The following is a 26,753-nucleotide window of genomic DNA, read 5'->3' as shown; positions in this document are numbered from 1 at the left end:
GTAGGTAGTTCTATACCGTATGTGCCCATGTATAGCCGCCATACGGTATAGCCAGGTCGTGCAGCAGTTGATAGCGGAGTGGCGCACGACATGTGGTAGTGGCACACGCATGATCTCGCTCGGCAGCAGCAGTAAACTGTATATATACCGCAGCCTTGAGCTTAATGAAAGTGTGTTGAATCTCATTCTTCTCTTCCCTCTTAACACAAATGTTTCACCGTGCATGATGATACCGAGGGCCATCACCATGACACTTTTCCTATGAAGCGTTTGGCCTTCAAAGGTACTGCTGTATATGCCGGCAGCGAGCAGGGATCAGTGGTGCTGATTACGCACCGTCGTTTCATTCTGGAATTCAACGGAGAAGTGTTTATTATCCTTAATGAACAATGCAACAGAGTGGTCTTCAAGCTGGACACTGAGAGACAAGTGCTTGAGCCTATGAAGAGCATCGGTGGCCTCGCCATCTTCGTTGGTCCTCGTCGATGCTTTGCTGTTAATGCAGAGAAGTTCCCATCTATTGCCGCAAACTGCGTCTACTACTTGGAATCCACATTTTCAAATTCTGACATCTACAAGTATGACCTCGAGGAGGAGAAAGAAGAAAGGCTATCTGAATCCGGGCCAATAGCTCCAGTGCGACACATTTGAGGTGAATTGGCTGGAGTGCGACGTTGTTCGAACGAATGGCTGTGGTGCGACACATTTGAGCAGGTAAATAGCCCATGCACGACATGGTTGTTAAACTGAACTGATGCCCTCATAAGCTGTTGGGCGCTGGACCCACCACTTATCCACGTAAGCGCTGGACACACCACTTATCCACCTAAGAGCGGGACCCACCACTTGTCTACTCGTGGGACCCACCTCCTCGCAGCTAGAAGAGACGAGCGCCCGTGCCCGTCCGCCCGCCGCCGCCCATTCATCCCCTTTCCCCAATCTTTCTCTTCTCCGGTGACCTAGTGCAAATGTCTACCTCCTCCGCCACGCAATCAAAATGGCGACAGTATGGACCAGTGCTGCTAACAAGGTGCCCTGAATGCCCACGCCCAGACCCTCTTAAACGGTTGGTCACTAAAAGGGATGACAATGGCAATCTTGGGCGGGAATTTGTGAAATGCTTGAGCAAACCAATGACAGGAAGGGATGTCAAGGTTAGATCTCAGTTCTTAGCCCGTTCTTTCGCTGTCTTTCGCTTTGATTTCTCCATATTTTGTTTTTTCTCCTCAAATTTGGGATTTAGGGTTCATGTTGTTCTTTTCAGATCTTGAAGAAATGTTACCATTTTGAGTGGATTGATGAATATGTTGATAGGATTCAGTTTGAGGGCTACGTTGATTCGAGCGTGGCCGCAACCTGGGAGCTCAATTTGGGCGGGGTGCCGCCGATTGCTGTGGAGAATACGGGGAGCTCGGGCGGAGGGGCGGGCAGAGTCGTGCCAATGGCGATGTATGCGCGCAATGCTGAACTGCATGCGGAGTCCGAACTGACCGAGGAACTGAAGAAGATCAAGAAACATCTAATGCAGATGATCGATTTGCAGAAGCAAGCAAATATCATGGCAGGGGGGTTCTATTGTTGTATCATTGCTCTGTTTTTGTTTTATTTGTTGTTCATCCGTCATTAGAATGGGCATTTAGGCCTGTCAGTGTAGAGGATGTGATCTGTGCGCAAGTAATGTATCTGAATTGAAGCAGCAATTTGGAACACAAATTATTCAATGTTCATGCTCTGTTTTCCCTGTTTTTGTTCTTCAGTTAACAGAGTACACACCCAAATTCAGTTTCTAGTAAAAAACAAAACTGGCCCGCCGAATAGATGTTGGGCCGTAAGGAGATCGGGCTCAAGGAGACCAGCCCACCCGCGTAGGGGCACCAGCCCACCTCTAATTTCGGCAAATAAAATGTTACTTGTTTTTACTTTGGCCTTTTTCTTGCACTAAATTTTGTGATGGATCATTTTTTGATGCACTAAAACTAAATATTACTTGTTTTTATGCATGTCTACGGTTTCATGAACTAAATGAGTTGCATGCTTGCATGAAGTAAATTAGTTTGCATTTCCTAGTTGCATGTCCATAGTGGGTTTGCATGGGGCTCCTAGTTGCATGTCTATGGTTTGGGTCATGACCCATTATTTGCCCATTATTTGGCCAATATTTTGAAAATGGTGTGTGTGGTGATTGGGGTGTAGCAACCCGGGCCCGTAGCAACCCATAGCAATACACAAATAATGGAACAACCCATAGCAATCTACAAATAATAGCACAAAATACACAATATATATAGTAGCATAACGATTATATAGAAGCATAACGATTGCAACACATAGTTCCACGATAGCCTTACAACTTAAAACACTAATACAACTTAATAACAGTAGCTTAACGATTACAACTTAAAAACTAATACGATACGATACGATAGATCGGGGGGCACCAAACGCGGGTTCTTCTTCAGGTTCTTCTCTCCTCCTCCTCCGGGTGAACGCCGGGCCACCTCGCTCCTCCGGGCGCCCTTCACTCGTCGTTGTTGATTGGGTACGGGAGCGTGTGCATAACGCTGTTGTTGGGGAAGATGGAGTTGAAGTCGGTGAAAATGTTATGGGTGGTGAAAGCTATGAACTCACAACCAACCCAATACACTCGCCCGAGGAGGTAGAAAGCATCGAATGGGTTAGTGAACGTAGCGAGGAGCCCAACCACAACGCCGTTGTGGGTGACCTCCTCAACATGGTACATCCTTGGAGAGCCGCGGGGGAGGTGGCGGAAGTCGGCCGCAAGGAAGAACTCCGTCAACTCCCTTGCGCCCTCCAAGTTGAGATGGCCCAAACCCTAAGGGTACTCTCCACGTACACTCCGTTCGGGTAGAGCCTTTCCGGCACGGTTGGGGGGAGTTGGTAGGTGGGGGCGTTGTACTGCATGGTGGCGCCCGGTGGCTCAAGGGCTCGATCGGGTTTGATGGAGAAGAAGGAAGAAGGAGGGCAGAGGAGGAAGAGGATGGGGTGTGGATGAGGAGGAAGAGGAAGACGATAGTGCCCGGCTTAAATAGCCCAAGAGCGACGTGGTTTTTGATTTCTTCGAGTGGTTTCACTGGGTAGAATTAATGGGCGGGCGGCGTTTGGTGGCGCCCCATGGAAGTGTGTACACGAGCGTGGGAAACGGGTTGTGACGGTCGCGGGTCAAGGGGGCGGGATCACGCACGCGTCTGTGCCATCGTGGGTCAAGGGGACACGCCTGCCCCAGGTTCTCTGCGTGTGCCGCCCGTGCATTCATGTCATAGCCCATCTTGCTAGGGCTAGCCGGCTAGAGGGCAATGTTCGGTCAATTTTTTTTTGAGGGCAACGTTCGGTCGATGTGAGACGTGACAATAATGGATGCCTACATTTACCCATCTTGTAACGGGCAGCACGCCGTTTGAACTGCATCTATACCCACATCGATACCCCATGCCAGTATTGCATCCTCAAAGAGGAGCACGCCATGCACGGCACGCCATGCAACGTTGGCTTTTTGGTTGTCTTCATTAGGCTGCTGCATTGTGGCTTGGTGCATGCTTTGATGCGACGCTGCATCGGTTCTAATGGTAAGCATGCGACAGGTTACTGCGTTGATAGGGGTGGCGGGGCAGGGCTACGTCGAGGCATGCATGCAACGACGGGCGCAGTCCTGCGGGTGGGCATGCATGCTGCGGGTGGGCACGGGCACACATGCAACGATGGAAAGGGCACTGCGTAGGCTTGGTCCATGCACCGCGTCAACTCTTGCCGTTGGATTCAAATGAACGGTCCTGATGCTCCAACGACAGAGGCTGATCCAAACCCCACCGCGTCAACCAATCAGCGCGTCTCATGCGGATCGCTGCACACTATAGCTAACCCTAGCGCCTGATCTCAACCGTCCACGTACAACGATCGACGACCAGGTAGTGTGCGGGGTTTTGAGGGGTTTTGAGAGGGGTTTTGAGGGGTTTTGAGAGGTTTTGACTGATTAGGGTTGAGCATAACTAATTCAAAAAAATCAAAAAAATATATAACTTGCGCACATAGTCTTATTATGTCGTATAGTAACGAGAAAAAAATATAAATATGGTTTACATACATTTTTACGAAAAATCCTTCACAAAATTGTCATTCCTCAAACAATGTAGTATGGAGTTCAAGGGAGAGAGTAGTGGGCACCCGAGAGTAGGTGGGGTTTTGAAAATGAAAAGTGTGAAAACCTTGTTTTCTCATTTTCATTTTGGATTGACTAAGAAAGATCTGAACTTACTTTTCTCATTTTCATGTTTTAAACTTGTTTTATATATAATTTTCTATTAAACCTTGTTTTTTCAAAAAGAAAAGAAAATAATAGAAAATTAATTCAATAAATAGTGAGACTTTAGATTTACACTATATAGGTAGAATAGATGTGTAGAAAAATTATTTGGCTGGTTTAGACAAAGTGCCAAAAAAACTTGCTTAAATATGAGGCCGTTTACCCTACCTTTGGAGGTCATTTGAAACACACTTTTCATGAATATGAGTTCAACTTACCAAAAGGGCTCGGAATGATCAGCAAGCAAACATATTTCAGTTGAGGTACTTTAGATAGCACTAAAACATTAATAGGCCAAATTTAAATTTAAATTTAAATTTAAATTTGAATTTTATTTGGCTGGTTTAGACAAACAAGTTCGAATAGAAATATGGGGATACATAGTGACTACCAGTACGCATCAAGTTACAAATATTATTACATGCCCCAAATTTTCAAACTGTTCTTTGTTCTACTTCTTCCTACCACGTCGTGTGCCCTTCTTCGCCTTAGCCCTTCTTGTTTTTGGTTCTTCAACACACACAAGTTCACTGATCATCTTGGTTTTCTTCACTGGTCTTTTCAACACCTCGCCAATACCCTCGTGATCAGTGTCTTCAGTCTCAATGTTGACACCAGTTTCAGTTTCTTTGATGTGTACCTCAACATGGGTTTCTTCAGTGTGAACCTCGACACGCTCAGGTTCAGTTTCTTCAGTCTGAACCTCGACACGCTCAGGTTCAGTTTCTTCAGTCTGAACCTCGACACGCTCAGGTTCAGTTTCTTCGGTGTGCACCTCCACATCAGTTTCTTCAGTCTGAATGTTGACTGCAGCAGGATTATCTTCAGTCTGCTCAGGCTCAGGCACACTTCTCTTCTTTCTACCTCCATTGACTCTTGCTTTTTTTGTTGGCCAACACTGTTCAACAACAAGGGGCTGACTTGCTCGCTTCCTCCTGTGCGGAAAATGTTATAGATATAGTAATTGGAAAAAAGCACCAAATCAAAGACAGACAAATAAACAAGAACATACTTTGGCTTATCAGGAGTGTAACCGCATTTGACAGATCCCACTCTGTGCCCAAGTTCCTGGCACAACTTGCATCTGTTTTTGTTACCTTTTTGGGCCCTTTTTGGCTTTTCATACTTCTTTCCCTTCTTACTACTCCCACCTTTCTCAAACCATGCCTTGAATCTACTCTGTTTAGGCCTGCCAGCCTTTCTTTTCGTCAAGGGAGGACACATGGAAAATTCAATGTCCACTTCAGGCCACTGAGACTGATCTGTAAGTGCTGGAATTGGAGTAGCATATGCAGCTTTGAATCTTGCTACCGAATAATATTCATGCATATATGGGTGCATGTTTATCTTCGGTTGGGATGCTAAGAAAAGAATGGCATGCTCACATGGTTTACCAGTGTGTTGCCACTCGAGGAAAGTGCAATCATGCAATTCAGTGTTAACAACATGTCTCCTTCCAGTTTTGCTATCTCTAACTTCAGCACCCCAAGGTGAAGATTTTTCAACAAACAAATGTGAAAGACTTCTGCTCCTATTGACCACCTGTTGTACCACTGCTGGAAGCTTATCACCTTGCAGACAATCACCTATCCTTCTTCTCAATTCCCACAACCGCATGAGCATGATCCTGATTTGGTCAACCATGTCATGCAGAGGCAAATCTTTTAACTCCTTCACCTTGTTGTTGAAACTCTCTGCTAAATTGTTGTTGATGTGGTCACACTTGATGGCAGTGTTGAATGCTGACCTGTACCATAACAAAGAATGGTAGGTGTTCAGCCATGGACCAAACTCATCACATGCTGCCATTATCTTATCAAGATGATATTTGCGTGTCTGTCTAGTGTAAGATCTTGCTGCTGGCCACATGCGCCCAAATTCTTCTCCTCTAAATTTTTTGATCAAATTCATCCACAAATAACCGAAGCACTCCCTTTGCTCAGCATGTGGGAAAACATTTTTCACTAAATTTTCAAGCCCCTTACATGCACCTGTGTGTATAGCCAAAGGTGACACTGGCCCTAGGCATCTTTTCAACTGGATCATGAACCATGTCCACGAAGCCTTGTTTCTGACTGAAACAAGCCAACAGCAATAGGAAACATCCAGTTGTGTCCATCTAGAGCATTGCATGCTGCCAACTGACCATTCCACTTGCCTATCAAAAATGATGAGTCTATGCTCAAATATGGACGGCACCCTGCTTTGAAGCCATCTATGCAAGGCTTCAAAGCCATAAAAAACTTGGAGAACTTGACTTCACCTTTGGCTGATACCTCTGTATCTATCTCCACAACACTACCAGGTGACCTCTTTTCCACCTCTGCTTTGAAGTTCTAAAGCATCCTAAATGTATTTGCCCAATCACCATATAAATTTTTCATTGTCCTTTGTTTTGCCTTCCACACTGTGGTATATTTCAGTTTAATGGGGTACATCTTTTCCAAGTCTACTTTGAGTTTCTTGGCAGTAGTGTTTGGTGTTTTGGCTAAAATTGGGGTGATCTTTTCTGCAACCCAAAGTTGTGATGTCATGGTTGATACTCTCTGTGAACTTGTAATACAAGTATGTTGATTGGGGATTTGGTTAACCCTGACAGTACTTCCATCAGGTTGCAGTCTAGCAGATATGTATCACTTGCAAGGCTTGACACTACCATTAAATCCTCTGCACCTCGCATAAAACTTCTTTCTATCAGTCCAAACAGTCTTGGCATCAAACTCATATTTCACCGCATAAGTCTTGAAACACATCCTAAACTCCTTCATGCTTGGGAACAACTTGCCTACTTCAATGACAGGGTTTTCTTTGTCATACACATGCACCAGCTCATCATCATGTGCATCATCTACTTCATCTGCAGCTTGTTCCATCAATTGTCCATCTACATCTTCATCAACATTAGCAGGCAAACTAGATTCGCCCCTCTCCTGCTTATCTCTGTCATCGACTGGAATGCCAAAAAGTTTGGCCATCTCAATGTCAGGCATTGGTGCAATGACCAAATCAGTAGGCTCATCTAATTCAACTACATTCCAATCAACAGTTGCTGCAGTTTCAGTTTCAGTTCCAGTAACCTGTCCCTCTTCGGCTATTACTGTAAGTTCAGTACACATGGGAATCAATGGCCTCTGTGTAGCCCAATCATCATCTACCATCTGCACAGCCAATTGTGACGGCACATATCCAACCTTCGCAAAAATATTCAGATCAACCAGCTCAGCAAAAAAAATAGCTCTTTTGCTTGTCCAGCCATTTTGCCGATCGATTTCATCAACAATCTGTTCACCATCTTCCATTCTCACATACTCTCCTTTCCAATCATCAAACCGCAACAGTGATACTTCTTGCTCCGGACCCCAAACAACATTCTCCCCAATTTTTTCCACCCATTTCTTCACTGCCTTCTCTCCCATGTTTTGTAGAACTTGTGGATCAATCTCTGTAAACTCAACCTCCCATTTAACAATTGTGTCTCTCTCAATGTTCTGAATGCTACCATCAACTAATTTTGCCTTTGATGGAAAGAAATTGACCGTCAATTCGAAGGTCCGAACGGCAGCATCCCCTCTGTCAGTGGCAGACAGTGTGAGCCCGTGAGAAAGAATAGACTAGGCCCTAATTGCATGCAAAATTGGGTCGGAGAGAGGCGCATTACCTATTCGAAGTTGAATCTGGCGGCTCCATCTCAGTATGCCCACGGGCTCCCCTCACAACCTATCGATTCAACAAGCGAAAACAGAGGAAACAAGCTGAGATCTACGGGACCGAGAGAGGAACGGGAGGGGGACTAGGGTTCTCACTCACCATTTTTTGAGGACGAAGGCTCCGCCACCGTTGAGAACGAGGGCTCCGCCGCCGCCGGAGAACGCAAGATCCGCCGCCACCGGAGAAGAAGGGGGGGAGGGGGCAGAGTGGCGGGCCCGACACGGTCGGGCGGCAGGGCACTGTCAGCTGTTTTGAGGAGCAATTAAGTTGGACCCACATGTCCTAACATAAACGGGCTTGGTTGACGACCAATTTAACCACATTAAACAGCCATGTCGTGCGTGGGCTATTTACCTGCTCAAATGTGTCGCACCACAGCCATTTGCTCGAACAACGTCGCACTCAAGCCAATTCACCTCAAATGTGTCGCACAGGAGCTATTGGCCCATATGAATCCATAGATCATATGTTGGGCATATGTTATCTCTTGGATTCAGCATTAGGGCATTTGCTCGACAATTTACGGTGTTATCCCACCCCACCTTTCACATCCATTCAGCTTCTCTCGAGCTACACCACTATCGTCCGGGAATCCCAACTAGGGGATGCAGAGATGTTGTCTGGCTGATCTCTTGGTTATAGAGATTATATTGCTGTGGTTGAAGATCATTTTTATGCTTTGGTATCTAATGCTACTTTTCTTGTTTGTATAAAGCTACGAGGTTACATTGTGTTACCGGTTTTGTAGACAACGCAAAAACACAAAACAAACATCCCCAACCTTGCTAAATCAAAAAAATTGTTCATGAATTTTAAAAATTATTCCACCAAACAATTTCCAAAACAATGTGTGTCGATTCTAGATATGTTCTCTTATTCAAGAAAAATATTTTAAAAAAATTCACAATTAAAAAATGTCTGCAAACAGTATAAAATGTTCATGATTATGGAAAATGTTCGGAAATCTGTAAAAATGTTCACAATTTCAGATATGTTCATGAGTTTAAAAAAATGTTCATGATTTTCATAAACTGTTCACAATTTTGCGCAAATGAGAGTGATAGTATATCTCAGTGATGCCGCAAAATGTGGTCGTGGGCATTGGAGATTTTTTTTTCTCCCGTTGCAACGCACGAGCCTTTTTGCTTGATCAAAAAAATGTTCGTAAATTACAAAATTGTCGCACCAATTTCCAAAAAAGTATCCGTCGATTCTAGAAATGTTAGCCGATTCAAGAAAATTGTTTAAAAAAATTCACTATTTCAAACATCTTTGCAAATTATATAAAATGTCCATGAATTCAAAAAATGTTCTTGATTTTAGAAAATGCTTGAATTTTTTAAAAAGTGTTCATGGATTTGAATTTTTTTCACGATTTCAGATATGTGCACGAGTCTAAAAAATGTTCATGATTTCACGAAATTGAGAGTGATAGTGTATCTCGGTGATGCAGCAAAATGTAGTCATGGTTATTGGAGATTATGATTTTTTTTCTCTCCCGTTGCAACTCACTGGCCCTTTTGCTAATTAAAAGAATGCTCTAACTTCCCATATATATTGTGCACTAATACTTGTTAACCTTGCTTGGCAGATGCAAATTGCTCTTGTGGATGAAATGCTCTTCTTCTTGTTTATTTCTAATTTCCTACTGTAGTTGTGAAAGTATCTCTACTGCTATATTCATGTTTACGGGCATTCGCTTTTACAAGATTCAGAGCACAAACGTTTCATCCAGGTTTGACAGTCAATAAGACACATTCGAGCATATTGCAGAAGAGAATGCGGATCATGGATCCTAATGTATCTGTTTATATGCCAACCATCTGAATTATTCTAGTGCCCTGTAAGTGAGAGGGAGGCCTTGCGCAAAAGTTGGAGGAATCTGGAATCTCCGAAGAATACCGGGAGTTTGATGGACGGGTCTGAAGTTACTTGATCAGCAGCAGGGTGATTAGATGCAGAGTCCATTGAGGAGCCGAACCATATTCTGCTACCAATATTATGCAAGCAGTTGGTTTTCCACCATGAAGTAGCATCCGAGGCAGGTATTTTTATTTGGCAAGATGCACTCCTAAGAGCATCTCCAACAGCCGCGCTATGTCAGCGCCGTGCTGAAAAAGGAGGCGCAAAAACCGCGCGCGCGGCATATCTAGTTCAACGCGCGGGCCGAAACGCCATCACGCGCCGGTTATTTCCTGCGCCCGCTCCGCGCGCTGGACTCTCGAGCGCTCGCTCGCAACTCCACCAACCCAATCCATCCGCGGTGCCGCCGCCGCCCGCGCCGCCTGGCGATCGTTCCGGCGCTTCCCCAGCCTATCCCCGCGTTGTGGCGGCTTCCTCCCGCGCCCCTCTAGTCACACCGCCGCCCCTTGCGCGCGGTGGTCCTCCGACGAACAGCGCGCCGCGCTGCATTTTGTAATAACGAAATTGAACTATTTATTGTTGATTTATTTTGTTTGTGTTAGATCTTTTTACTTGAGTATGGAATGCATATGTTGTTTGTGCGAGAGTCGCGCACGCTGCATTTTTACGCGCTGCGCGCGCGCTGCATTTTAGCGCCGCCCGCCGCGCCAAACCAGGCGATGGACGCGCGACAAAGTAGTTTTTAGCGCGCGGCGTGTTCAGCGGCTGTTGGAGATGCTCTAAGTCCCGAGGAGTGAGTGACAGCTTCTGCATGTGCAAGTGCAACATTAGCAATTTAGGATGCAGTCATTCAGTTTTGTATGGAGGCTCCGAATTGAAAATGGGCCTTTTATTTTTGTAAGTTTTTATTGTGAGTGAGATTGAGAAGGGGCTGCGCGGCTGTTAGCTTGAACGGGCTAGTTTTGCGCTTCGATTCGACGTTGGAAAACAGGTCTGGGGCATTCTCTTCTTTGTTGGAACCCTAGCAGCCAGCTCCCGATCCCCTTCTCTCCCGTTCTTGACCTTCCACGGCGACGGCGGCTCCCCTCCGCCTTTCGCCGACCCCCCGCCCAGCTGACTGTTGCTCCCCCTTCGGTTCCGTCCCGGTGGTCTGCCATCTGCCGCCGCCGACCCGCTTCTCGTCCAGGCACGGGATCTGAGGACGGCGATGGGCCAGGCCCCGTCGCTGCCTGACGATGCGGTGTCGGACGTCCTCCGCCGCCTCGCGCCGCGCGACCTCGCAGCGTCCCGCCGCGTCTGCAAGTCGTCGCGCCGCGTCGTGGACGGCCACGGCCTGCTGCGGGCAGACCTCCTCCCTCTCAAGCTGGGCGGCATCTTCCTCAACTTCTTCCAACTACGGTCTGCTACGCAGTTCCTTTCCCGCCCCACGACGGGCGCAGCCGTCTCCGGCCGGCTCGGCTACACCTTGGATGCTTGCCATCCGGACGGCGATTTTCAGCCCGTTCCCTACGTGCTTGATCATTGCAATGGCCTCCTCTTGCTCCACCACTGCGTGGTCAACCCTGCGACGCAGCAGTGGGCGCCCCTGCCCCCGGCCCCGGACCTGCCCAAACCCGCACCTTCAATCAAGCATGTTTATAAATCCCGGTACCTGGTGTTTGACCCCATGCTGTCGCCCAACCATTTCGACTTGCTCATAATGCCAGAAATTTCTTTCATGGAAGAATGTGAGGAATTTGAATGGCCACCGTCCACATTGATCCTTCCTGTGTTTTCATCCAAGATTGGTTCATGGGAGAAGAGGACATTTTATCGGGATGGGGAAGCTGCAGGGACGGTACCTGGCTTGGTTGGGGTAAGACTGGACTGCAATGAACGTCAGTCTGCCTACTGGAGAGGATCACTCTATATATCTTGCGACAACTGTTTTATTTTGAGGTAGTGTATATTACCAACCCGGTCAACTCCTTGAGCATCATATGTATGTTATTCTGGTTTTGGTTTTGAGAAATATTTTCCAATTTTTGTTCTTGCAGAATATCGCTGTCAGACAACAGGTATCGAGTAATAAGACTGCCAACAAGATTGTCCCTAGACAATTCAAAAGGTGATCAACAGTTTTACCTGGGAAAATCAACCAAGGGGATATATTGTGCATCAATAGTCACGTCACGTAGGTCCCACCTTCAGGTTTGGTTCCTTAATGACCTGAACGAGTGGGTTTTGAAGCATGACAAAGATATTTTCCCCGTCCTGCCAAATCTCGACTATGTCAACCCATATGGACCTTGGATCCTACAGCAATTTGACTATGATGAACATTCTGATGAAGATGATTCTGTCGTGGAGAGCAACAGGGAAGCAGTGGAAAAGGAGAAATTTGAAGCAATAGTGAAACAAGGGAAATTTGAGTGGGACTCGGACAATGATAATGTACTTGAACCTGGAAGTAGTTGCGGGGGAACTGATACATGTTTCCTTGGATTCCATCCTTTCAAAGATGTTGTGTTCGTGACTCTCTGGGACAGAGTGCTAGCCTATCATTGGTCGAGCTCAAAGCTTCAAGATTTAGGCATGCCTTTTCCAGAATTCTATGTGGATCGGCACCACATTTACTGGCATACACAGGTGGAAGAGTCTTTCCTGTACACTCCCTACTGGTTAGGGGAGCTTCCTGAAAAACTAAACTAGTTGGAAGGTATCCTAGAAGATTACAATGCTTGTGTGGCAACTATTCGAAGAATGGAACACTTTTGTATTTGTGCACAAAGATTGTTTGTTCCCTGGGAAACTAAATCTCGACATGCCTATCTCTGGTTTGAATTTGCTTATTTTCACTGTTGTTTTGATCGAGTACCACCAATCCTGAGTTTCCTGCATTGACCATGACCAAGAGGGCTTGTTGCTCTTGTCTCTCAGCGCAACCATTCATTCATTCAGATGAAGAAATGAATTGTTTTGGTGTGAGTCAGCGGAGCTTTTGAGCTTGGAGGCGTTGTATGCTTACAAGTTGAGTGACCCTCCTGTTGTGGAGTGGTTGCTGTCTTTGAGAAGAGGGTTTGGATCCCCTGGTTTGACACCTTTGGTGGCGGTTGTGGCTTCTTGTTCCGTAAATTGTGAGAATCTGGCTCGTGCGCCGCTGATTCCAATTCCTGCACTTCTCTGCAGAACAATGTCTACGCGAACATTGGAATTACCTCCACAAAATATTCTTTACATACCTATTTATCTTCTGACCTAATATTTGACATTAGCATGGCATGTGAAATCTCGATCCCTAAGATCCTAAACTAGCACGACAACATGACTCCGATGCTTTGTCTGTATGTCTCTACACTCTACCCGAACCGCATTACCACCTCACTTCAAATAGAAAAAACAAGTAAAGAAGAACCACATTACCACCCAGAGTATATATGCTGTATATGTCACTCGCAATATATTCAGCATATATCCACCAGTTAAGGTGATTGATCTCGGCTGTACGAATCAATTCAGTTAGCTGTGCCTGTCAGTAACTGCTTGGTGAATGTGTTGAGAGACGACGATGGCCCGGTAGGCGGTGTTGAGAAGCTAATGGGCTGAAATGAATGGATGTGGCCCGACTCGGCCAGCGATCCCCCCTTTGTCTGAACCTTTCCTCACTTAGTGGCTGTTTGGAATCTGTGAGTGGATAGGGGTGGCATTGCAATGGTTCTTGCTTGGTAACATCCACTGCTGGTGATCATTTCGATCAGCGCCAGATGGGTTTATAAACAAAGCGATAGCCTGCAGATGCAAATTGCTGAATTTTTTTGGACCTCCTCTTCGTATGCAGTGCTCATATCTAATGGTATATACCAAGTGAGAATTCTGCTCCATGCATATTTTTCTTCCATTTATGCTCCATGCATATTTTCCTTGTGTTCCAACAAAGTTCACACACACACAGACACACCCAAAGTCTCACACACAAATAAGGTAGCAGAAGGGTTGATGCTGAGGGCACAGCTCAACAAGCCCTGAGAACAAAAGGAGACACACGATTTTGCATTCATGTTAGCTTAATTGTATATTGACATATTGTTTTGCTTAGGCTATAAAAAACATCGAGCTCACTGGATCTCATTGTGCATATAAATCTATGGTAGCATAAATGCTTTGAAATGCGCAAAGAATACAATATATCTTTCGAAATGTGCAATGCAGTTGTCTTTTTACGGTTTGATTAAAGATGGATGACGCATGAGTGATCTTGAATAATTAGCTGCCGAGAAAAAAATTCCCGTGTGCTGCTCCTAGGGTATCAGACTTCGTCTTTGGATACAAAAAGGCATCAGCTCCTTTAAATGAGTTCCCTAATGTCCCAGCTTCTAATTTTAGGCCCTGTTTGGTTCATAAGTCCTACGACTTTTTTTAGTCCCAACTTATAAGTTCCAAGTCCCTAAAAAGTCCCTACCTGTTTGGTTCCTGGGACTTATAAGTCCCTATAAGACCATATTACAACTATAAGTCCCTCCTTGAGAGTCTTATTTCATAAGTTCCAAATGCCCACTTTAAGACCCTATAAGTCCCTCCTGTTTGGTTTAGATGGGACTTATATGGACTTTTTTAAGTCCCTAGACCAATAAGTCCCTGAAAACAAACACCCTCTTAAGAACATGTTCACTGAACTTTCTTTTGCGTTGAGCTCTTCCGGAGATAATTTTCTGTATTTATCTATTAAGAAGAAAGGGAAATCTTTGATATGGCCTGATACTTTGATGTATGTCTTGGCACAAAATATGGGAAGATCGGGCTGCATCATAGTACATATCGGTAGTACATATATCAATTCAATAACTTACAGTATTATCAATTAGGAACATAATCAGATTGTACAGTGTGCAGAGAGATTTATGGAACTGTTAAACAGCACACCTGCTAGTACATAAGGGGCAAATGCACCTGTAAATCTTAATCTACCAGCTTCACAAAATCAGAAGATCATAACAAGAAGTCCCGAACGTACAGGAGTTTCGTCTTATCGGCCATCTGGATGCATGATCTCTGAGAATACAACTTTCTGTCCTGAGATGCTCATTGTTGAACCTGAAGATGGTCGCACCCTGGTGGCCATGAGTGATGACATGTTCAACAATGGTGTCCCCTTGGAGAGATTGCAGTCATCCTCCTGCAGCAGCAGTGCGATCTGGAGGCTCCACAGAACATCACTCATAGATGGCCGATCTATGCTACGTTCAGCAACACATTTCTCCGCAGTCTCTGCAAATTTTCTGAAGCACTGGGGGGTGATTTTGCCCTTCAGATAGGGGTCGATGATCTCACCGAGCACACCTTTCCTCTGGCAAGACAGCGCCCAGTCACGCAAGCCCACTTGCTCCTCGGGAAGCTTAGGATCAATTGCTGGACGTGCGCACAGAACCTCAAACAAAACAACCCCATAGGAGTATACATCTGATTTGTTGGTGAGTCGCCGCCTGCGGAAGTACTCAGGATCTAGATATCCAAAGGTGCCTTTCACAGCAGTGCTCACATGGGTATTGTCCACGTCTTTACTAGCCTTAGACAACCCAAAGTCCGAAACCTTTGCCACCCACTTGTCATCCAACAAAATGTTAGTACTCTTCACATCACGGTGGATGATGGCCTGTTTGGCACCCATGTGCAGGTAGTGCAGCCCCAGTCCGGCTCCAATGCATATGACAAGGCGGTGCTCCCATGGCAATGGTGGTTTGTTGGTGTTGTACAGGTGCTCCTGAAGTGTCCCATTGGCCATGTAATCGTACAACAAAATCATCTCGGACTCCTCATCGCAATAGCCAATTAGTGACACAAGGTGGCGATGCCGGAGATCGGTTAACATATTGATTTCATTCCAAAATTCTTGGATGCCCTGCCTGGACAGCGGGTTACCACGCTTGATTGCCACCTTCTTCCCACCAGCTATCTGACCGTGGTATACATTCCCAAACCCACCTTTGCCTAGGAGAAAGGCCTCATCGAAGTTGTTGGTGGCTTCCTGGATTTGTATAAACGAGAAGTGGTGGCAAAGCTTCAAATCCGTTGTGTGTGAGGTGGTTAATGGCAATTCTCTGTGTCCATTTCGAGGATTGCAGTTAGTTCTCTTTCGTCTGTGCATAACACAGAAACATGCAAACAACAGGGCCAAGAAACCAACAGCAGCTCCACCTCCAGCGATTGCTGGGATTCTCTGTGTCCATTTGGAGGATTTATATGTTTTATTTTGACCATGAGATTCTGTCCCATCATGATTTTTCTTGAGCGTAAGGTTGACGCCAGCAAGATTGTTGTTGCTGTTATCCTGCAGCTTGAAGACCTCCAGTCCATTCAGAATTGCATCATAATATTCTGGACGGGTACTGAGATCAGGGTGGAGTGCTACCCACAGATCTGTCTGACCATGACCAACTGTGATAATGATGTAGTTGGTGTAAACTGGTATACCAGTTCCTCCGCTCGAGAGAATGACATCCATCTGCACTGCTGTCTGGTTGTTAATGTATATGAAGAAATTCCTCTGGTTTACCTTGGTTACTTCATACCCTATCTCACAGAAATGGAACCTCAAAAGGTAGTAAAACCCTGCATCGACTGGCAAAATCCATGTAAGATTGTACATCATGTTGATATGTGAATTTATCCCCATAGATCTTGCTGTCCAATAGACGTTGAGCGGTGCTATGCACTCCGACATACTAAGCGGGTAACTGATTGTGACACTGCTATCTTTGGAAAAAGCCGTGCCACGTGAAGATCCATAAATATAGGGGGAGTCATCTTCCCATGAACGGTAGAAGGCAGGGTCATAATATGCAGAGAGTGTCGTACCCCCAACATTAAGACGGTACATTGTTTCAAGGCCTATGCTAGAGGAAATCTGGATTAGATCTGGGAACCCACCATTCACAAATCTTGGCACCGGTATTGTGAAAATGTCCGGGGTGGGCACAATCTCAATGCCATTCAGAAATGCATAAGACCCAGTGTGGTTTGGTGATGGGGAAAATGTGAGGTTAAGTCCACGTGAAGTAATATTCAAGGAGTATTCACGGATGAGGTAAGTGCGACCCATGGCCTGAGCAGTCTGGGAAGGATTAAAGTCACTCAGAAGGCGATGGAGTCCTGCAGTGACACTAAACGAAGCATCCACAGCTGAATGTTTACCATAAGAAGTTGGATAGAAATAGAGCCGAAGGAACATGCGGCCAGGGCCAGCCCTAAGAAAATATGTGAAATTCGAACTGAGGATGCGAGCATTCATGTAAGGTACTGCGGAAGGAAGCGAGGGGTCTAGGTATGACGCATTAGCTGAAAAGCCAGGAAGAGGTACCTTCCTGAAGTTAGCGTCGCCATCCCATGTTCGATCATCAGAATCAGTGGCACTGCTGGTGGCGCCACATCTTAGGCGGAGCTGGTCAGAGCCACTCCAGTCGCCAGAAACCACGGGAAGCAACAGGATAGCTATCAGTGCCAGGTATATGTGGGAAAATAGTAGCTGGATTTGGTATGCCATTGCTGACTGTTAAGATTAAATGTCTGAGAGTTTATTTTCTTTGATATATTGTTCCAAGACCAATTGTACCAAGCAAGAGTATCGGACTAAGACATTGTTGCAGAGATTTCAAGAATTAGCAAGGAAAGTTGATTTTGTGTACTGCCTTGCCTTATTGGTGTGGCGATTGCACAACGGGACCCCACCTGAACCTGAATAAAAAGAAAAAAAATTAGTTTCAAAGTGGGTGATGACCTAATTTGCAGCAGTATGGGGTATTCGTCAATAAGAAATGATCCATCAGCGTTTGAAGAGACTAGGACGGTTAGGAAGAAAATCATGTGTAGCCAGCAACTACAAATTAGCAATCCCTACAAGAGCGATAGAAAGCTAATAATTTGAAACAAATAAAGATTATCAAGTTTTATATGCACGGGAACATGTTTAAGACCAGGGATTCGAATCCAAATGTTAACAAAACAGTTGCGAACGGGAAATTGTGAACTTTGTGAGCGTCGGGTGAAAAAGTCCTTGACATTTACTTTTCGAATTGAAATTGAAGAACAATAATTACAAGCAGGATGCTAGTGACTCCCGTTATCAGGAACCATTAAATTCAAAGGATCTGTTCATATGGTTCAATGAAATCATCTATGCAAATTCCGGTTTCCGCTGCAGCCAAACAATAATCATTCATTGCTCCAACTCTTTTATTTCCTGAAAACTAAGCATTAATTATTTTGTTACGCCACTAGAGTTTCTACCTCTAATCTGATTAATGATTATATGATATACCTTGATGGATATGATTACGGCTGCCTATAATTCTTCAATTTATCTTACCAGTCATGCACCTATGATTGTTTCTACGCACTAATCTTGGGATTGGACTAGGATAGTTCAATTTTGTGCAAGAGCTCATAGGTTCATGTCCTCCCTACAGTACATTTTTTTTACTCCGAGTCCTCCTATTATGTATGTGATGTACATGGCTGGATAAATATTCTTAGTTGTTAGCCTTTGAGTAGTTGCTATCTTTAAGTATTAGCTCTATATATAAGGACGTCCTCTTTTACTCATTCCAATTAAGCTGGGAATAAACTGATACAATCCCTGCTCTAATTCCAGTCTCCTTTCTCAGAGTCCTCTCCTGACTCCTTCCGCTGAAGCGTGGCGGCCATCAAAGTGCTGTCGCCCCTCTTGCGGTTCAGGTTAGTTGTCATACCATGCTCCATAACACTCTACTATAATAGATATAATCTAATTCCTCCGTCCTGTAATAGAAGATCTTATTACATCCAATATACTCACATATTGGATGTAGTAAGATCTTATATTATGAGACAGAGATTATGAGACAGAGAGAGTATTATTTAGCTAACAAATCCCAGTCTCCTTTCTCAGAGTCCTCTCCTGACTCCTCATAACGCTATTAGCATCCATTATTTAGATAATAAATCTCAAGGAGTGCACAAACAAAGACGAGTAATGGAAGAGGGATTGGAGAAATCATAAGGTTACATTTACCTGATAAGATTGCCGAAACTGCAAATTGCTAGTGCAAACAAGGTCGAACATCTGCAGGACAGACGATGTAACACTGGTGGTAGCTATGTGTTGGGTTGCTGAAGTGACCAAGGGACCAGGCGATGATGTTTGTGGGGTAAAATGGAGGATATATGGAGTGGAGTTTGACAGAGAAGGACGTGTACTTTTCACAAAATTGGACAAATAACTATTTCATTTACTCTGCATGAATTATTTCTGTTTTTAGGTTTATAATACTGATCTCAGAACATCAAATTTGTAGGGAGTAATTGATAAAATGGAAATGTAATAGGATTATAAAATGAAGACCCATACTCTGGTCAGTGGCATGCCTGAATTAAAAAAAGAAATAAGTAGCACAGCACCAGTAGACCGTATCACGCGTCCACGCCATGATCGATGGTGGTGCTTGCACTAGTTTGGCCGGCAGCAACTTCCTCAGCTTTGGGCTAGCATTGGCATCATTTGAGCGCTCTCCTTTTCTCCTAAAGGAGCACCATGGCATTCAGAGTAGTGTCATGGTGCCAACCAGCTCCATCAGCATGCACTCAGTGCGTGGATGCAACTTTTTTGTTGAACAAGTGCCTTAATAATGCTACCACTGCCCTGCTCAGCTGTTGAAGATATATGGCGACCGATCGACCACCTCTTCGTCGGCTGCCCCCGCACACGCGCTGCCTCTGCACTCACTGCACTGAATAACACCCAAGCCATGGATGGATGCTGCTGGCGACACTGGAAAAACAATTGTGAAACTGAATTGACAGGTTGAGATGTCTGCTGTACGAATGAATCATAGTAAACCCTCATCAGCAAGAACGACCAGAGGAAGAATTCTTTGTAAAAGCTCAAGGTGCAGCTTTATGAGGACCTGGATGGATACTTGGTGGCAGTGGCTTGGACTACGAATTCCCAGTCATCAGCATCGATATCATGGGGAAGATTCTTCCACCACTAGTCAGTCCACCACTCCGCACCTTTTTTTCCTTCCTTTTCTGAAATACACCCATCCGGTCGCTGAGGATTCTCAATCAAAGAAAAAAAAGTTGAGTTATGCTGCGGCAGGGCCATATCAGGTTAAATTGGTATGAAATATCAAAACAGCCCGTGAGAGGTTCTGTGCTGCTGTAGTGCTGTCAACACTGAACTGTTTGTTCTTGTGCGGAGTACTGGTCTGGCCGCTGCCTGTAACGCATCTGGGAAAACCACCAGTGCGTTGCTTCAGGTTCCACTTCCAGAGCTGCAACCAGAATCTTCATACATCCAGCTCGAGGGATGCGAGCCCCCAGAACCCATGAATTTTCATGGGATCTGACAGTAACTTCCTGAAAATTATACAACAAGTTAGGAACTCCCTGGCCAAACCACAATTATCAAGACATTTTAATTAAGCTGTTCAGTTAGCGATTCATCAGGCTTTCTCGACGGAATCACGGGCCAATCTCTTTTGCAACCTCCAGCTTCCTTCTCCCTACTTTTCAGATAATTAAAGTTCCAGTCTTTTTCTAAGTCATCCGCACGGGTTGACTAGGACTTTGACGGAGCTAAGAGGACATACAAGTCACCCTTTCTCTTCCCTTTTTACTAAGTTCAGATGTCGAAATCATGGGCCCCTTGTTGAAAGTATAGGTCACAGAGCTAGCAAGGATTTGAAGGGAAAATGAGATGCAAACAAACAACTTGATGGTTTTTTGTTGATATCAAGATAATCCGTCAGTCAACATTGGACCGAGCTCAAATAAAAAAACATCTGCTGACCTGTACGCCCTCTTAGCCCGTCAGATTTATTCTGACTTGATCTCTGAAGCGCGAGATTGAAAACTTTATCGCAGTGGCTTGGTTTCGAAATCATCAGCATCATGATTAATAATTTTACAGGAGGGTTGTTCCACCATGCACCACATCAACTGCAGACCAACAACTGTTTCTTTCTGCCATCTGAAACGCATGCTGCAGCTTGATCACTGACAGGAGACTTGGACTTTGAATTTTCAAAGTCATCGGTATCGTGGCGAGAATTCTAATTCTTCCACCACTGCACGCCACAGCTGGCTTGGCTCCTTAATTCTGAAATAAATATACATCGGCTCCTTGCTCGTGGAATAGACGGAGATGATTCTCTTTGCTGCCGTTCACCAATGGCTGGCACCACTCACCTACTTGCCCTCTTCGTACTCACACAACTCTACATGGTAGCTGCATCTACTTCTGATGCCCATGCCCATGGCCATGATAACACCACAGCTTCTTCCTTCTGCCATCCGGACCAAGCTGCAGCACTTCTCCAACTAAAGCAGTCCTTCATCTTCGACTACTCCACTACCACCCTGCCGTCGTGGCAACCTGGTACCGACTGCTGCCTCTGGGAGGGCATCGGCTGCGATGGTGTATCTGGCAGCCGCAACAGCAGCAGTGTCACAGTTCTTGACCTCGGCGGCCGTGGCCTCTACAGCTATGGCTGCCATGCCGCGCTCTTCAACCTCACCTCCCTACGCTACCTCGACCTCAGCATGAACGATTTTGGTGGATCTCGCATTCCGGAAGATGGCTTCGAGAGGCTATCCAAGCTCACTCACCTCAACCTTTCTTATTCAGGCTTCTACGGTCAGATTCCTATCGCCATCGGCAAACTCACAAGCCTCGTATCATGGACCTTTCTTCAGTGCATAATATTGAATCAGCTGAAATCACAAATCTTTATGCTATCATGGATGGCTACAACATTTTGGTGTTACGAGAGCCCAGCTTTGAGACCTTACTGGCAAACCTCAACAATCTGAGGGAGTTGTACCTTGATGGAGTGGACATATCTAGTAGCGGAGAGGAGTGGAGCAGTGATCTAGGTAAAGTTGTCCCCCGTCTTGAGGTTCTTAGCATGGAGTACTGCATGCTTAGTGGTCCAGTCCACTCCTCCCTGTCAAGTCTCCGATCCCTTACTGTGGTCAACCTCAAGCTTAATGGTGGAATTTCTGGTGCGGTTCCTGAATTCTTCACGGACTTTCTCAATTTAAGTGTTCTTCAACTCAGCTATAACAATTTCAGTGGTTGGTTTCCTCAGACAATATTTCAACTCAAGAATATAAGAGTCCTTGATGTGTCACACAACGAACAACTGTCAGGGCATTTACCAGAATTTCCAAGTGGGGCTTCTTTGGAGACTTTGAATCTACAGTACACTAATTTCTCTGGTGTCAGGCTGAGCTCTTTTAGTAATCTTCTGTCTCTGAGTGAGCTAGGTTTTTCTGGAAGATCAATTTCTTTGGAGCCAACTGATTTATTGTTCAACAAGATCAACACCTTGCAAATTTTGCAGCTCTCTTTTGCTCAATTTTCAGGAGAGTTAGCACCATTTTTCTCATGGATTAGAAGCCTTAAGAACTTGACAAGCTTGCACCTCTCTGATTGCTATTCCTCCAAGCTAATGCCCCCGATGATTGGAAACCTCACCAACTTGACAAGTTTGGAGATTACTTACTGTGGCTTTGTTGGACAAATACCATCATCAATTGGCAACCTCAACAAGTTGACTTCATTGAGAATCTCTGATTGTGCCTTCTCTGGGACAATACCATCTTCAATTGGCAATCTCAAGAAACTAAGAAGATTGGAAATTTCTTATACTGAATTATCATGTCCAATAACAACAGATTTTGGACATCTCAACAAATTGGCGGTATTAGTATTAACAGCCGGCAGGTTTTCTGGCAGAATACCAAGTACAATTATGAACTTGACTCAACTGATTTATCTGGATCTTTCGCAGAATGATCTTAGAGGTAAGATTCAATTCACAACTCAAGTATTCACATCATAGCTAAAATAAATAAAAAATGAAAATAAACACATGCTTCTCTTTGTCATGAATAATAAACAAAACATTTGCTCCTAACCAATTGTAGACATGTGAACATAGTTTCAAACTTTTATGACAAACTGTGTTAAAGTTTTGAGTATAAAATAAATAGATACCATGATATTGTTAGCAAATGACAATAGTCACTGACTTCAGAGTTTAGAATCCACTAGCAAGTCGTCAACCAACCTTCCTAACAAAAAGAATACAGAACATAGAACAAAAAAAAACAATTACGTTTGTGCAAGTTACTATTACTAAAGCATACAAAGTTATTTCGACCTTAATTTTGATCCAAATGAAAATTATTAAAAACTAGAAAAGGAAAATTGTGCCGATCAAAAATCAATGTCAACTGCTCCATTACCTCACTGGCATGAAAAGGGGACAACAGCTCCATGGGTGTAGATACCATTACGAATAAGGACTACGATTTCTTTTTGAAGAATATGACTATCATAATATGATGGACACCATGTTTATTTCGCTTGCCATATACCCCAAACGTAATTAATCATTTTGTTTCTGAACAATGTTGACAAATGCTTTAATCTTATAACATGAGAGATTTATTGAACAGATGATTTAACATTGCACTATTTGATATATTTTTACTTACGTTGCACATAATTATGAAGCAAAATATCTTTCAGATGTCTGCAAAATACAATGGTTTTTTATTGAAATAGTACGAGTCTTAATAGTTTTACTAGAACACAACAGTGCTTCCACTAACACTTCGTTCCAGGGAATAATACGAACCTTAAAGAGCATATAGGTCAGGCTTTAAAAAAAATAAAACTGTCAAGGAAAGATTAATGAAATTGTCTGAAAATTGATTACTAATTCTAAGAGATGTTTTCCAAGCTATTCTAGAAAATATTGTGTGTGCCGATGTTCTAATTTTAGACAGGTGCGGAAATATTCAATTGATGCTTATCTTGATTTAAAAAACCTATGCAAGAATCTATCTTTTGCTCATTCGGAGCGTATTCTTGTAATACAAAAAGATGCACTCTGAGGGGCGTACAAAAAGAATTCTATTCACTAATTCTTAGCACTAGTATAAACTTTGGTATATCATTCATAGATAACAGGTTGGATTTGCCTTGTTCAAGGTTCTTTAGAAAACATGTCTCCACTCTTGGGTTTCATATTTTCTGCAAAATATGCATTTTGTCGACTTAACTAGGATGTTAATTCTATTTCCAGGAGAGATTCCAACATATCTATTCACTTTGCCAGCCATGTTACAATTGGACCTTTCATCAAACCAGCTTTCGGGACCAATACAAGAGTTTGATACTCTACATTCGCACATGATAATTGTTTATTTGAGTCAAAATCAAATCAGTGGACAGATTCCTAGATCATTCATTCAACTCACAAGTTTGATAGACCTGGATCTTAGCTCAAACAACTTAACAGGTTTGGTAGAACTGAATTCACTTTGGAAGTTACGAAAGCTTGCTTCATTGGATCTATCAAACAACAGGTTATCCGTCTTGGATGGAGAAGGCAATAAATCAACAGTGCCCTTACTATCTAAGCTCTCATATTTAGTACTAGTGTCTTGCAACATGACAACAATGCCTAGATTCTTGATGCATATCAACCATATCGAAACACTGGACCTTTCAAACAACATAATACAGGGGACTATACCCCAATGGATATGGCAGACGTGGGATGATAGCCTTAGAGAATTAAATCTTTCAAACAACATGTTCACACATATGCAACTCACTTCATATCTACTCCCATACAGTCGTTTGGATTCTCTTGATCTCAGCTCCAATAGACTTCAAGGCCAGGCCCCGATGCCAAACCTGTTGAAAGCAGTCTTGGACTATTCAAACAATAGATTCTCTTCTATCATGCCAAATTTCACTGCTTATCTTTACCAAACTGTGTATCTCAAGTTGTCAAGAAATAACATAAGTGGGCATATACCACATTCAGTTTGTGATGCAAGCAACCTCAAAGTCCTGGACTTGTCATACAACAACTTCAGTGGGTTAATACCCTCCTGCCTGATAGAAGGTAGAAGCTTAGTCGTATTAAATTTGAGGGAGAATCATTTTGAGGGAACATTGTCGGATAATGTTAGTCACCACTGTAATCTCCAGACAATAGATTTACATGGCAATAATATTCAAGGGCAGCTTCCTATGTCTCTTTCCAACTGCGCGAACTTGGGGATTCTTGACATTGGAAACAATAGGATGGTTGATACTTTCCCATTTTGGCTGGGTAGGCTCTCTGATCTCCGTATCATCATTCTGGGATCCAACCTGTTCTATGGCTCACTTACTTATCCTACCAGAGATAGAAAATCGAGGGAATACTTTTCAAAGTTACAAATCATTGATATAGCTTCAAACAATTTCTCTGGCAATTTGGATCCACAATGGTTTGAGAGGTTCACATCTATGATGGCAAAGTTTGATGACACGGGAAATATCTTAAGCCATCAGACATATTATAGAGACTACCATGATACTGTTGCAATCACATACAAAGGGCAATATGTGACTTTTGAAGAAGTCTTGACTACCTTAACCTCAGTTGACTTCTCAAATAATGCATTGGAGGGTGACATTCCCAAATCAGTTGGAAGTCTAGTTTCACTACACATATTGAACATGTCGCATAATGCATTTACAGGAAGGATTCCACCACAAATTGGTGAGATGCGTCAGTTGGAGTCATTAGACCTATCCTGGAACGAGCTTTCTGGGGAGATTCCACAAGAGTTAACAGATTTAACATTTCTTAGCACCCTTGACTTGTGCAGAAACAAGCTGGATGGAAGGATACCACAGTCACGTCAGTTTCTGACATTTGAGAACACTTCATATGAAGGGAATGCAGGGCTTTGTGGACCACCTTTGTCCAAACCATGTGTCAGTTCGAGTAATCCAAATGAGGCAGAAGTAAACAATTCCGAAGATCATGTTGATGTCATTTTGTTTCTCTTTGTTGGGGTGGGCTTTGGGGTTGGATTCACAGCAGGTATTCTGATGAAATGGAGGAAAATAGGCACATGGTTGCGGATTGCGTGAGCTGGTCTGAAGACACAAGGCTCTTGTTACAGTTATTGCAATTACTGGAGGGAGCTATGAGCTGTAATATGCCACTCCATGTGTTCATATTTCTACCTTATCATCTACTCCCTCCGTTCCGAATTACTTGTCGCACGTATGGATGTATCTAGATGTATTTTAGTTCTAGATACATCCATTTCAGCGATGAGTAATTTGGAACGGAGGGAGTACTATCATAATGTGTGTATTGTCATGTTTATGTAATGTATTGTGTGAACTGGTCTGAAGACACAAGACACTTATAAAAAGTTGTAAGACAATTGCTACATTTCTAGTGTTAATTTTTGTTGCGGCGCCGAAACAGGTGAGGAATTGTTTGTTTTCTGCTCTCTAATCTGTTGGTGTTAAGTGGTCGTATCCGCTCTGTGTACAATCCTTCTGGTAAGAAGGATCAGATACAACGATCCGTGTACAATCCTGACTGGAAAATAACCACTTAATGCTCCCTAACAGTTAAACTAGTGACACAGACTAGGAGGAGTCATGGAGGGAGGTGCCTTACAGTGACGCCGGATAAAATGTAATCTTTCCCGTTCTGAAAGGATAATCAGCATGTGTATGACAGCATGAGTTCGTTCGACACCTGAAACAAATTTTGGCCGAGCCCGAATCCTCGTAGTACCGCCCCTTTCAGTCCCTCGTCATCTACCTCATCCCCCTTCCGACAAAACTAAACTAATCTGCCAAAATCTTCGTTGCAAATTAAGCCTCTGGGCTGCAGCTAGCGGCATCAATCAAACTGAAATTGATAGCGGGTCGATGAGAAGCGGCGAGATATAGTATGTACCTCTGGCCCTCCGGCGAGAGGTCGCCGTATATCGCACAGAGCCAACCTGGCGTTCGAGCCGTCGCCGCGTCGTC

At 44.1% G+C, this 26,753-nt stretch overlaps 1 protein-coding gene and 1 pseudogene across 1 annotated transcript; one reads left to right on the top strand and one right to left on the bottom strand.

Moving 5' to 3' along the window:
* LOC119278802 overlaps positions 1 to 26,332 on the top strand; it is a 148,162-nt pseudogene extending 121,830 nt beyond the window's left edge.
* Positions 14,763 to 17,405, bottom strand: LOC119282802 (receptor-like protein kinase FERONIA). Its single transcript, XM_037562882.1, has one exon. The coding sequence runs from the start codon at positions 17,403 to 17,405 to the stop codon at positions 14,892 to 14,894; it is 2,514 nt and encodes an 837-aa protein (XP_037418779.1). The 3' UTR covers positions 14,763 to 14,891.
* Positions 26,333 to 26,753: the final 421 nt, after the last annotated feature.

Source organism: Triticum dicoccoides, chromosome 3B (assembly GCF_002162155.2).
Source record: "Triticum dicoccoides isolate Atlit2015 ecotype Zavitan chromosome 3B, WEW_v2.0, whole genome shotgun sequence".
Classification (NCBI taxonomy): Eukaryota; Viridiplantae; Streptophyta; class Magnoliopsida; order Poales; family Poaceae; genus Triticum; species Triticum dicoccoides.
Note: the sequence above shows the minus strand (reverse complement) of the source record. Positions and strands in the feature narration are given on the sequence as shown.